The 13,099-nt window shown below is 40.4% G+C and overlaps 1 protein-coding gene across 2 annotated transcripts; it reads right to left on the minus strand.

Moving 5' to 3' along the window:
- Positions 1 to 543: 543 nt before the first annotated feature.
- Positions 544 to 12,755, minus strand: LOC117302427 (transmembrane and coiled-coil domain-containing protein 4-like). 2 transcript variants are annotated; one of them, XM_033786369.1, is made up of 14 exons: positions 12,663 to 12,755; positions 11,052 to 11,696; positions 10,625 to 10,799; positions 9,800 to 9,960; positions 9,018 to 9,115; positions 8,216 to 8,356; positions 7,623 to 7,742; positions 6,163 to 6,183; positions 4,775 to 4,939; positions 3,999 to 4,135; positions 3,650 to 3,734; positions 3,371 to 3,488; positions 2,386 to 2,506; positions 544 to 1,561 (listed from the first exon to the last, which is right to left on the minus strand). In XM_033786369.1, exons 2-14 carry the CDS (start codon positions 11,648 to 11,650, stop codon positions 1,058 to 1,060), a joined length of 2,445 nt encoding a protein of 814 aa, XP_033642260.1. In that variant the 5' UTR covers positions 11,651 to 11,696; positions 12,663 to 12,755; the 3' UTR covers positions 544 to 1,057. The 2 variants fall into 2 exon arrangements, with proteins under 2 accessions (XP_033642260.1, XP_033642261.1); XM_033786370.1 differs by lacking the exon at positions 6,163 to 6,183.
- Between the last annotated feature and the right edge of the window lie 344 nt (positions 12,756 to 13,099).

The raw sequence follows: 13,099 nt of genomic DNA on the forward strand, positions 1-13,099 counted from the left end.
GTACAATTTTACTGGGTTTATTTTTATTTAATTTTGTACACATGACATGCATGATTTGCTGTATACACTAGCTAATTAAACAGTTAAACTGATATAACAAAATATTTCTTACAACTATACAAGTGTTGACTACTATTGGAAAACAGACATGCAACTGTGACTTCACCAACAAAGAAATTTGTACAGGAGTGTTTTTTTCTTTCATTATTCTCTTGAACTTCCATAACGAAATGAGTCCAAATGTTCACAGATTTGTTGTTTATGCATATGTTGGGCTACACTAAGTACGAAAACTGGTCCTTAACAAAAACCAATTCTTTCGCTGCTTGTTTTGTGTCCAATGCCTTTAACAAACATCGGTTTATGGGTATTAACACAAATAGTGTTCTTTATGCCCGTGAAAATTTACATCAATTGATTACATTCAACTAGGATTTGTGCAATCAGCCGTCAATTTCACAAAGAGTTAGGACTCGTCTTATCTCGAGTTAGGACGAGTAACTCTTCCTAACATTGGGATTAATCTTAAGGTCTGCATGCTACAGTGCATGGTTGGGACTCGTCTTAAGTCCTAAGATTAGTCTTAAGTTAGGAAGACTTTTGTGAAATCGACGGCAGATGAAATAACTGCTTTTAGTTTTAATAAGACAATTCTTCACTGACAGAATATATCTTTGGCAAAAAAAAAATAATTGTAAATTTGTTGATTGTGTCTAAAGTTAAACTGTACAAAACACTTTGTGTCACGATCAAAGAAAATGCCTGTACAACTATAAACTCAAAATAAAATTTGGAATTAAAAGAATATACAGAACTTAGTTATAAGAGTTTCTTGATTTGCTGTGAGATATTTTATGGATTTTTACCGATAAGGCAACTTTTTGACATTTATCTTTAACTTAGGCTTGATCTCAAGGCTTCTCTGACATCAGTATTCAAGAACATTCCACTCAAGGTATCCTATGACACCCCTTCGCTGTTAATGGAATAGCCCTTTGCGTATATCTTTAATTTAGATTTGATCTCAAGGCCTCATTGTCTTTAGTAAGAAAACAAATCAGCCCACCAGTTCCTCTCCAACTTCTACATTTGATGACATCCCTTCACTGGTAATGGAATAGTCTTTTCCAGCACTGTCCTCTTGACCAATCGCCACATCGGGGAGTTTTATATCTGCACCCGATTGGTCAATTGAAGGTGACTTTACTTGGTGTACAGAAACAGGTGAATCATTCAAGCTCATATCATCCAAGCAAGAACTTGCCTGATCCAGTTCTGACTGGTTTCGACCGGTGCAATTCGGTTCTGAGGCACTCTGAGAAATGCTTTGTTTTGTGGTGGATGGATTGGAGGATGCTGGAAGAATTAGGTCAGCTGCGTCTATAATAGGGATGTCATCGTCATCTTCGCTGTCATCACTGCTAAGGTCACTTTCAAGTTGACCTTTGGCCCCACGGGTCAACTTTGCCAGCTTTGATGAGACTCGCGAAGCCCTCGTTCTAAGACCAATAATCTTGAGAATATCATCCATCTTCTCTGCATAGTCGAAATGTCCATTGACCTGTAAAAAAAGCAGAATTTCATTTGAAGGAACATTACAGAATTGGTAAGAAAAAAGCTTGTCTAAGATCACAGATTTACATAAAACTTACACGGTCTAATAATGATGACAGTAGAAAACATCCCTTGGAATATTTCTGTCTGAAATGTCATATTTGATGAGGAATAAATAAAACTAATTTCCCGCTTGTAGTTTATCGCTTCAGCTTATGTATAGGGTGGGTTACATAAAGTGCTTACACTGCCAGCAAAAACAAACTGTTCTGTTCCTTCGTGGTGAGACAAGTTTTGTTTTGTTAGGTATTCAATTATTCAATAAACCATGTGAACTTTGTTTACAATAAATGTGACCTTGTACATTCTTTTGAGTATTCTGGCAGGCAAGATACTACACTGGTCATATGGGAAAGTTGACATTCTGTGCCATAATTTCCACATAAATCCCAGTGTTATGAAAGTAAAAGCTGGACAAGTTTTGAGATGTGCCCCCCTTTCATCGTATCAAAAGTTGATACGGATGAGACAGTGCAATCTCCATAAAATATAAGATTTTATGTTTTCTTCCATTAGGCTGTGTACAAATCGAGCCTGCAGGAAGTCCAGGCTCTGTGGCTCTTTTGTAAACATGTGATGTCACAGGTCACATCATCAATACATTTCAGAAACCAAGTAGGCTTACACAGTGTAGTACCTTCCTTAAATAATTTGAGTTTGAACAAAGAAAAAAATGACTGGAGCAGGATTTGAACCAACGATCTATGTAGATTTGCATGGCTTCACAAGATTCTGTTTTTTGTTATTATTGTTATTTACTTCAGGACTTACGATTTCCGTCAGGTCCACATTGACCATACGTCTGTCTTTCCACTGAACCGGTTCCAATCCAGCAATGTCAATCATTTGTACTGACGCTGCTCGATACACAAACTGTAGCAACCAATCACCTCTACATTGAAAGGCAGTAGACACTATTGGTAATTACTCAAAATAATTTTTAGAATAAAACCTTTCTTGGTGACGAGTAATGGGGAGAGGTTGATGGTATAAAACATTGTAAGAAACGGCTCCCTCTGAAGTGCCATAGTTTTCGAGAAAGAAGTAATTTTCCATGAATTTGATTTCAAGACCTCAGATTTAGAACTTGAGGTCTCGAAATCACCCATCTAAACGCACACAACTTCGTGTGACATGGGTGTTTTTTCTTTCATTATTATTTCGCAAGTTCGATGACCGATTGAGCTCAAATTTTCACAGGTTTGTTATTTTATGCATATGTTGAGATACACCAAGCTAGTCTTTGACAATTACCAAAAGTGTCCACTGCCTTTAAAACATGACAACAATGACAGCAAACGTCTACACGTTTGTCAGTTTATGTATATTGTGGATAACATGAAGTGCTTACACTGCAAGCAACTGTTTTGTAAGAAAACAAATCTGTAAAGCTTGTTTAAAGGCACTGAACACTATATTGGTAATTGTCAAAATAAATGTTAGCATAAATACTTACTTGATACGAGCAATGGAGAGCTGCGATAGTATAAAACCTTGTGAGAAACTGCTCCCTCTGAAGTAACATAGTTTTTGAGAAAGGCGTAATTTCTCACTTGAATATTTGAATTGAAAAAGAGACCCCAGCTGAGGTCTCGAATTCAAGGCATCTGAGAGCACACAACCTGTGCAAAAAGGGTGTTTTTTCTTCCATCATCTCTCGCAACTACGACAACCAATTGAGTCAAACTTTTCACAGATTTGTTACTTTTTTTCTTCTTTTCTGTACCGAAAGTGTATAATGGCTTTAAGACCTTACCTACAGTAGCCATTGATGATTCGGCCAGCCACCACTCGAGCAAACGGCTTCCAGTATTTCAGTGTGGAAGGTACAGGGGCACCAAGCAACACAGCGTCCTGCACAATCCCCTCACAACCTGAAAAAAAAGGACAAAAATCCCTGTTCAAAATTTGTTTGGACGCATGTCCACATTTTCACGTGATTGTTATTTTATGCATATGTTGGGGTACACCAAGTGAGAAGACTGGTATTTTTGACAATAACCAAAGGTGTCCACAATGCCTTTCATTCCATTACCTTTCCTGTTTGCTAGTTCTTTAAGACAGAAGAAGATGACACGGGCTCCCATGCTGAACCCTACCAGGGTCACAGGTCGTTTACCCTGGAAAAAAAAAGTTCATGAAAAACTTGAAAGATCCATTTCGAATCGCGAAAACAAATCCAGTTTCATATACAAAAATGATGAACGGAAAAAGGTGTTTTAACAAAATTCCAAAGATGCATTTGCATACAAATATTGAAAAAAATCAAGGGCACTCCCAGTAAAAATTCTTAAAGTCAACGGGAAACATTTGAAGGAGGGGCACCAAGGCCAAGACCAAGGGGCAACTGAAGTCATTGCCTCCGTTTGTCCCCTAATTCTGACCTGATGCCTTGAGAGCAGCACTTCGGCTAACTGTTTCCCGGCTTGGGCAGCCCGATTGGTCACAACGCTCCACGGGTTGTCAATAGCAACCAATGAGGAATAGGCGGTGGCCGGTAGAGCCAAGGCGACAACCAAACCTACAGGAGACAAGGACATAGTTTATGATATGTGGTATTAAACAAATTTCACAAATTTAGTAGATGTAACATTTGCAGTACCCGCTGCTAAAACATAGGATTCAAACTGCCTTTAGCTACCGGGCAATCTCGGTGGGCTAGTTGACATGAACAGGTAACTAAGTGAAACATAAGCAGTGAAGTGGAAATACATGAATGGGGTTATAATAATTTTCATGATTTTTTAAACTAATTTCTAAAAACTACAGCACCGAAATTTTCTAACAACATTATATTCAAACCGTGTTAGTTTGATAAAAAACCTGTGTAAGTTTAATAACAAAATAACAAACCTGTGAAAATCTGAACTCAATTGGTCGTCGAAGTTGGGAGATGATAATGGAAGAAAAAACACCCTTGTCACACGAAGATGTGTGCTTTCAAAAGCTTGATTTCGAGACTTCAAAATCAAATTCTGAGGTCTCGAAATCAAGTTCAAATACTTAAGTGGAAAATTACTTCTTCATGAAAACTACGTTGCTTCAAAGGTAGTCACTTCTCACAATTGTTTATACTATCAACAGCTCTCCATTGATCGTTAACAAGTAAGTTTTTAGGCTAATAGTTATTTCCAATAGTGTCCATGCCTTTAATACTAACCTGCGAGGACGGTCATTTTGAGGGCTTCCTTGGCAGCCATCGTCATCATCTTGTTTATGATCATCGACAGCGCCTCCCCAAGCTCCAAGAGAAACTTGGATTCCCAGCGGAGACAGTAAACCTCCTTGGAGGTCGCCAAGGTCATCCAGGGCAGAGAGAAGTTATCTATCAGGGAAACAGACGATGAATGAGGGTGACGTTTGTATTTTTAATTTTTTGATGAGAAATGCTAACATCAATACATACATACATACATACATACAAAACTGTTTTATATACCGACATTTTATCAATATTACAGCGGTTTGTGATGGCGATACGCATGTTGACATTACAAATTTGCAACGAATAATCCCAGCGAAAACAGAGTTGTGGCGTCAAATTCACGCCAACTTCACTTCCTATTCGCAAAAAGTATGAACCTCTTAACATAGAGTATGCCCGTGAACAAGCTAAAATTCCCCGATAACCTGTGAAATACTGTTGACCCGATGAGCACAGAACTCCCTGCTTTTGTAACCGCCAATTTTGTGCTTACGGTAACCAGAGCCATGAAACTGGGCCCTGATTTAGGCTGTCAAATTTATTTTTTCTAACACTTACTACTAATTCCACCCCAAAAAATTATATGAAGATGCAAGAGAGAACATGTAAATATACCAAAGAGAAAGCGTAGACCAGAGAGAAAGCGTAGGACAGTTAAAGGGTTTGGATGCCTTTTGTAGATCAAGTTTTTGGCCATGACATGAATCCCTACTCACTGTGAATGAAGATGTATGTATTATAATTTACCAATATAAACCACAAGGGAAACTGACTGGGTAAATTTGTAAATGATTTTTGGGGTTTAACAAAGAATTGACTAGAGTGGGATTCAAACCAACGACCTCCGGATTAACGTGCCGGTGCTCTACCAACTGAGCTATCTAGCCCTATATTGGCGGTGTCCCTATTTTGTCAATATCTTTGTTCGGGGGTGCCAGTCAGAAGCCATACAACCGTTAACTGCCGTGTAGCCAGGGATCACACCCAAATTACGATACAACCTGGGAAGCGGCAGCTTACCTGTAGAAGTTTGAGCTTCATTAGTCATTAAGTCACAGAGCAATGAGAATCACAGAGCAATGTTTTCGCGAGAGTTACCTAAATCCATTGTACATGCTAAAGATAATTTTAAAGATAAAGATAAAGATGAAAATTCTTTTCGTAAAATTCTTTGGACTCATTTCTTAAAAACTACAGCACCTCAGCAAGTAATATTTTTAAGGGAAGCTTTCTACCATCGTTATCTTTTAAAACCATACAAGTTAAAAGTAGATCTGCGGTCGGTTGTGTTTTGTATCGTACAAAAAGTATCCAAACCCTTTAAGTGATGTTATAATACTCACCAAACACCTCATCCTGGTAGGCTGAGTGGCAAAGAGAAGCGGATATAGATGAATGGAGTGAAATGAAAATTAAGGTTATTCAAATGTCACTTTTTGAGAAGATATAGTCGCAAATATCGCACGCCACCATCACTGTTGGGAGAAGGCAGAGAAAGGTCCCTTTGACTCTTAGGAGGTCAAAGGTCTTTTCCCTGTAGAGCATGGGATACATAGGCAATGTCTGAATCGCTGGATACGGCTGTGGCTGGGGCTAGATCATAAACACATGTTGAAGCATAGGTTATTAGCCGTATCAACACCCTTAGCAACTGCCATAGTGGTAAGGCGTAGCCAGCCATTCAGACACAGCCTAAGCTAAGCAAACAGATTTAAGCCATGGAAAATGGAAAATGCTTGAAAGGAAAGGTTTAGGTTAATTCAAGCAAAGAGGCAGCAAAATTGAATGAAATTGTGAGCCCGAAGAAGAAGCGCTTCAATGGGAGACTTTTGGGACGCTTGGTGGCAGCAGACTTACCAGGTAAATTCCATTGTTCTCGGTCATGTGCGCACGCTCAGAACTACGTAAACAATGGGAATTTACCTGGTAAGTCTGCTGCCACCTAGCGTCTCAAAGTCTCCCATTATATTGCTGAAAAAATCTGAAGCGATTATGTCTACGCAGGACGAATAATCCGTTTGTGGAATACACAATCTGAGAGACGTTACTGGCAGTAACGCTTCCCTGGGTAAGAGGATAAAAAACATATACATTTTTTCCATAACCACGTTACTTAAAAGTGAAAGATTCTTAAAAAATGCTTTAGCTTATCGAAAGCTGCTGTGCTACTAACCAAGCAAGTTTAATTGCCATCAATTTTAAGAGTGATTATCAAATGTATACCTTCCCTTTAAAGGCACTGGACACCTTTGGTTAACTGTCAAAGACCAGTATTCTCACTTGGTGTATCCCAACATATGCATAAAATATTGACTCAATTGGTCATCGTTGCAAGAGAGTGATGAAAGAAAAAACACCCTTGTTGCACAAATTAGTGTGCATTCCGCTGCCTAATAAAAGTATTTTAATATTTGAGTGAGACGTTACCTCTTTCTCAAAAACTCTCTTGCATCAGAGGGAGCCGTTTGTCAAATTGTTGTATACCATCAGCTCCATTGCTTGTTACCAAGTAAGTTTTTATGCTAACAATTATTTTGAGTAATAACCAATAGACCATATTGAATATGACGTCACCATTCAAAAACCTGCGCTACAACAATGCATCTTTGAGCATGTGTGGGTGTGTGCGTACTTTTGCCATATAAATCAAACCGGGACTGCTGCGTGCTTCTTTGATGTACCCGTTTAGACGCGCATACGGTTTGCACTACAAGATGGCAACTTTCATAGCAACAAAGGGGTTCTCAATACGGTCTCAGTGTCCAGTGCTTTTAAGGGGGTCTGGCCTTGGGTGAAGTCTTACTCAGTGTGTCCTTGGTCAGCCAGCCAGAGATTGCGATGGTGACATGGAGGTCCTTCTCGTCCGATAGCGAGTCAAATTCAAATTCCTGAATCTCCCCAACTCTCTTCCTCATCTTGTAACCTGTATAGAGAGAATAAAAATGTACAAACAGATAAAATATTGCTTAACAATTATCTGCTAAGCAGAAATGAGCAGGATACCAGACACAAATTGTACATATGAAAAGGTAGTTTGGCTGGTAACCTCATTCTGGCAAGCATAATTTTTGCCTTTAAAGACACTGGACACTCTTGGTCAAGTTTGTATGCTAATAATGTTTTGAGTAATTACTGCAAGCGGTGGTTCGAACGTCAGCAGATAGAGCCTGCCGTCAATTTCACAAAACTCTTCCTAACTTAAGACTAATCTTAGGACTTAGGACGATTCACAACCCTGCACTGTAGCATGCACACATTAAGATTAATCCTAAGTTAGGACGAGTTACTCGTCCCTCGTCCTAACTCGAGATAAGACGAGTCCTAACTCTTTGTGAAATCGACGGCTGGAGCTCAAGCCAGAGCCCAAGCCGAGGGTTGAGAAGGGCCCCTAAATACCTGTTAGTCCAGCGCCTGCTGCTCCAAAGACCGACGCCAACACTGCCACACCAGCAGCCGTACCGATGAATCCAACACTACCGCCTAGAAGAGCTACGCCAGCCGAAGCGATCAACGGAGCCGCTAAACCGCCAGTCAAACCTGATTAGCAAACAGAAGAACAAAGATGTGTATGAACCTCGCTGTTGTGGCACAACCATGGCTTGAATGGTGCTGCTAAACCACCGATTAAACCTGCTTAGCAAAAAGAAAAAAACTGATGTGTATTGTGTATGACCCTTGCTCAGAAATGTCAACTGGACTGGATATATTATTAATGGTCTGTATCAGTGCAGAGATGAATAATGGCGTTAGCACATTTGGAATTCCAGGGAAAACTGCTGGTCTTATTGAAGAAAAGTCAAGTTTTTTTTATCATGTAAGTGAGCGTACAAACCCCAAAAATGAATAAAATGGCATTTATTTGTGAGGCTTGTGAACATTTTTACGTTTACACTCATGTCGGCCAGTTTTCAAGGGCCACAACTGCCTGCCCAATGCCGAGTTGCAGTCCCGTCACGTTTGTGCACAAGGCATCACCAGTGCGCCCTCTAGTTCTTATAAACAACTCTACGGTGCAAACACACGTATTTTCTTACCTATGAGAGCACCTCCCCCTACTCATGTCAGCCAGTTTTCAAGGGCCACAACTGCCTGCCCAATGCTGAGTTGCAGTCCCGTCACGTTTGTGCACAAGGCATCACCAGTGCGCCCTCTAGTTCTTATAAACAACTCTACGGTGCAAACACACGTATTTTCTTACCTATGAGAGCACCTCCCCCTACAGCAGCTGCACCGATCATTGCAAAGCGTTTCATTTTCTTCATCTTGGCTCGTTTGTGATTCTCCTTCTGCTCTTCTCTGATTGGAATAAAAAAAGGAAAAGAAATCGACCATCAAGTAGCCTAGAAAAACCAATCCACAAACAAGGTGCAAGATTTTAAGGTTCATTTATTTTCTTCACTGGTCCGGCTAGAGAGGGGAATACAAAAACTAAATTGATACGCTTGTCCTTTCTGAAAGCAAAGATAGGCTCAGTTGGTAAAGCACCGGAAGGCTAATCCAGAAATCCCAGATTCAAGCCCCGTTGTAAATAAGTTATTTCTTTGTCCAGCCATAATTCAGTTAGTTTCCATTGCGGGTTACTACTTTGATATTTAAAAACAAAAAGTTGCATCCCCTGAAGGTGACCCCTGGATAATGCTTTTACAACAGTTAAAGGTTGAATGGCTTCTGACTGACAACACAAGGAGACTGCCAACATAAGGGCGTGAAAGCAAAGTTGGAAGAGCAGCGGCACGTTGGTCGAGAGGTCACAGGTTCAAGTCCCACTCTAGCCAACTTTGCTTTTTATTCACCCCAAAATAAACCAATGATGTCATCTATTGAACGCTCTTGAGACTTAGTCCGTGTCAGAAACGGCGACTTTGACTACAGCTCCAGCTAGATCAGCGCGTCGGCCAGTGTTTGAAGAATAGGCAGACGCACGCGATCTAGCCGTATCTGTAGCGGAAGTCACCATTTCGGACACGGATTAATACTTACTCTGAGAGCAATACCTCTTCCTGAATGAAGGAGCTCACGATGGTAGCTTCAAAGTCTTGCACTTCATCCTCCTGTACTCCTACTGAGCGAGCGACAGTGAGGGCCAAGACTCTAGTACGTGCGTCGTACTGCCCTCCCGATAAGGCATAACCAATCAGATCCTGCCGTAATGAGATTACAAATCACATTTCAGGGTTCAATTTCGCATCGGAAAATAATCTCACTAAACAGATTTTGTGCATACTGAATGCTAATATTGAGTAGCAAATGTTGATTTTTGAGTAGCAACTGACATATTTTGCTCTCAGGAGAAATCATTCAATGCAATTTAAGATTCTTCTCGTAGAGAAGTGCACAAAGATATCAACAAACTCCAATGCCTCCAAAACTCTGTTGCTTGCCCTGGTAACTCTATAAAAGAAACGCAACCACATCACTCCAATCCTCAAGGATATTCACTGGCTACCAATTACAAAACACTCCTGCTCGCCTGGTAGGCCTATTTTTCCAAAAGAAACGCAACCACATCACTCCAATTCTCAAAGATATTCACTGGCTGCCAATATACAAAACAACTCCCTCTAAGATATGTGGCTCTTTGTGAAAACGGTGAGGGTCTTAGAATAGCTGCTACCCCGGACAATTTCAAACTCAACCTCAAACCCCACCTACACTATTTCAACTTGCATTTTCTCATTCTTTGTAGTTTTTAAGGTTTTTGTAAAGCGCATCAAGATTTCTTCTAGTTATGTTTTTGCGCTGTATAAGATTGTTCTCTTATTATTTTGTATTACAACAGATGAACCAAAAACAAATGTTTCAAACCTGAGGAATGTACTGCGGTTTGACAAGGCAAGGGCCACTGACTAAGCTATCGGCAAAGATGGTGGCACTTTGCTCATCTTGGTGGGTGGTCATGAACATCAACATCGTCTCCTCAGTTTTCTTAGGAAGCTTCATGTGTTTGACAAGGCTCTTGACTGTCTTCGTCTTCCAGTCTCTATAAAATAAAAGATTCAAGATCAGTGTTGTAGTGTATAGCTACACCAATTTCAGTGATGAGCTCTAAATCTAATTTAGTCTACCAAGGGCGAGTGGTTCAACAAATTTATTCACGTTTTAGATATGGGGCCATCATTGCCCAAAGAGCAATCTGGGGAAATCTGTGCTGGGTTACTGGTAGCGCAGTTCTGGGCAGGCACGCCTACATTTTTGCGAGTTTATTCCGCATCTTCAAGGGGTCAATACTCACTTGTTCCACTCGTCTTCAAAGAGTAGAGTTAACTTGACGCTGCAGAGTGCCACAAAAGAGAACTGCCCTGCATCATTAAGAATCTCATTCAAAGGTTTCTTCAGCGTCTTGTCGGCTCCGGTACTCAGCTCACTCTGCTGCCCATCAATAGCATCGGATACCTCCATCTGACTCCAAGAGGCATCTGGCTCCATTTTCTCTCTGAAATTGGATGCATCTTCACTGAATTTTTTATTGAAGGGATTGCGACGTTTCGGTTTGGAGTTTGCGTTCGTATCTAAAAGTGGTTCACTGTTGTTGTCAGAGTCTAAATCATGGTTATCTTCCTGAACTCTTGAATTGGTTTTGTCAATGTTACTGGTACCAGCCACTGGTGCCAAGTCGTCTTCCGTGCTTGTGGGATCGAGGGGTCGATCTGTGAGGTTTGAACTAGTTTCATCAATGTCACTCGTACCGCCAGCCACTGGTACCATGTTGTCTTTGATGCTTGGATCTTTGGGTCCATCTGTGGGGCTTGATGAGATCTTCTGATACCCAGACTTATCTTGATTGACATCAGCATCGGCAGATGAAGCGCCAACACCTTTGAAATTGTCCATGATTTATATTCACCTGTTGGCTTTGTGCTCTGCATGCACAGTGTACCTGGTTGGAAAGTAGCACAAACAAACACATATAATTGTAATACGACGACAATAAATTAGTTAAGAAATACTGCTTTTAAAAGCCATTGGACACTTTCGGTAAACAGTATTGTCCAACGCCCACACTTCGTGTATCACAACTTATATAATATAAAACAACAAACCTGTGAAAATTTAGATTCAATCAGTCACCGGAGTCGGGAGAAAATAATGGGAAAACCCACCCTTGTTTCTGCACGTTTTGCCGTGTCATGACATGTGTTTAAAATAAATCCGTAATTCTCGATATCGAGAATTTATATTGTTTCAATGTTTTCTCAAAAAGTAAAGCATTTCATGGAATAATATTTCAAGAGAAGTCTTTCACCATTACCTTCTGTAAACCCTGTAAGTTTATTGTAAATCTGTGAACTTTTTTGTGTCTGTTCCGGAAGTGTCTAAATGGCTTTTATAAATTAAAGCTGTGTACTATTACGACGGACAGCTTGTACTTGTAAAAATATTTTTCTCTTTTCTCAAAACCACAACAAAACAGGCTATCTTTACTTGGGTAATGACACACCTGTGTGCTTTTTGAGCAAGATGCTTTAAATACAGCTCAACTCTTCATTTTCAACCGGGGGGGGGGGGGGGGGGGAGATAGAGATGGGTACCTGCTAGCCCACCTTGTTGAGCTTTAAAAATTAAATGGCTCCGATTTTAATATCGGTCTCATCACTGTCGCCATTACTGTAAATGGCGACAGTGATGAGACCGATGTTAAAAGCAGAGCCATTTAAAGCTCAACAAGGTGGGCTACGTACCTGCGAGGGTAGAGGTTGATTTTAGTTTTTTTTACCTCACTCTAGTCTCAGTTTATTATTTTGATTTGTTTATACAATTTCAATTACAAATCATTGTTGTATTTTTGAATTTTGTCGCATCCACCAAGTACTAGCTACACGTACAATTGTATGTAGTTATTTACCTCAGCTATGATGAGAACTTCCTCATGGTGGTACAGCAAAACAGCCCTTCGTGCGCGCACCCGTGTGAGATAGCGAGACTAGACATTTATTTGATTACACTTACAGTTCCCACAAAAAAAAACAAGGTATTGGCTCTCATGGGCGCGGCCATTTTCTTTTAGATAATTCATTGGTTCACTACACACTGTGTATAACCACAACAGGAATTCTGGGCACCAACTAGGGAAAAAAAAACTACGGTGGCCTGGGCTGGCCACGTATTAAAAGTGAACATGGGCTGTAGCCTTACAACATGGGTTGGGGGTGAGGGTGGGGGGGGGGGGTCATCTTACTGGTTTTCAACTTGGTACTTGGTAGGTTTTCCTCCTGAAACTTCCGTAGGGAACTTGACAAGGAGGACAGGAGAGCGTCATCTAATTCGTTTTATTTTAATTTT

This window comes from Asterias rubens, chromosome 18 (genome assembly GCF_902459465.1).
Source record: "Asterias rubens chromosome 18, eAstRub1.3, whole genome shotgun sequence".
Taxonomy (NCBI): domain Eukaryota; kingdom Metazoa; phylum Echinodermata; class Asteroidea; order Forcipulatida; family Asteriidae; genus Asterias; species Asterias rubens.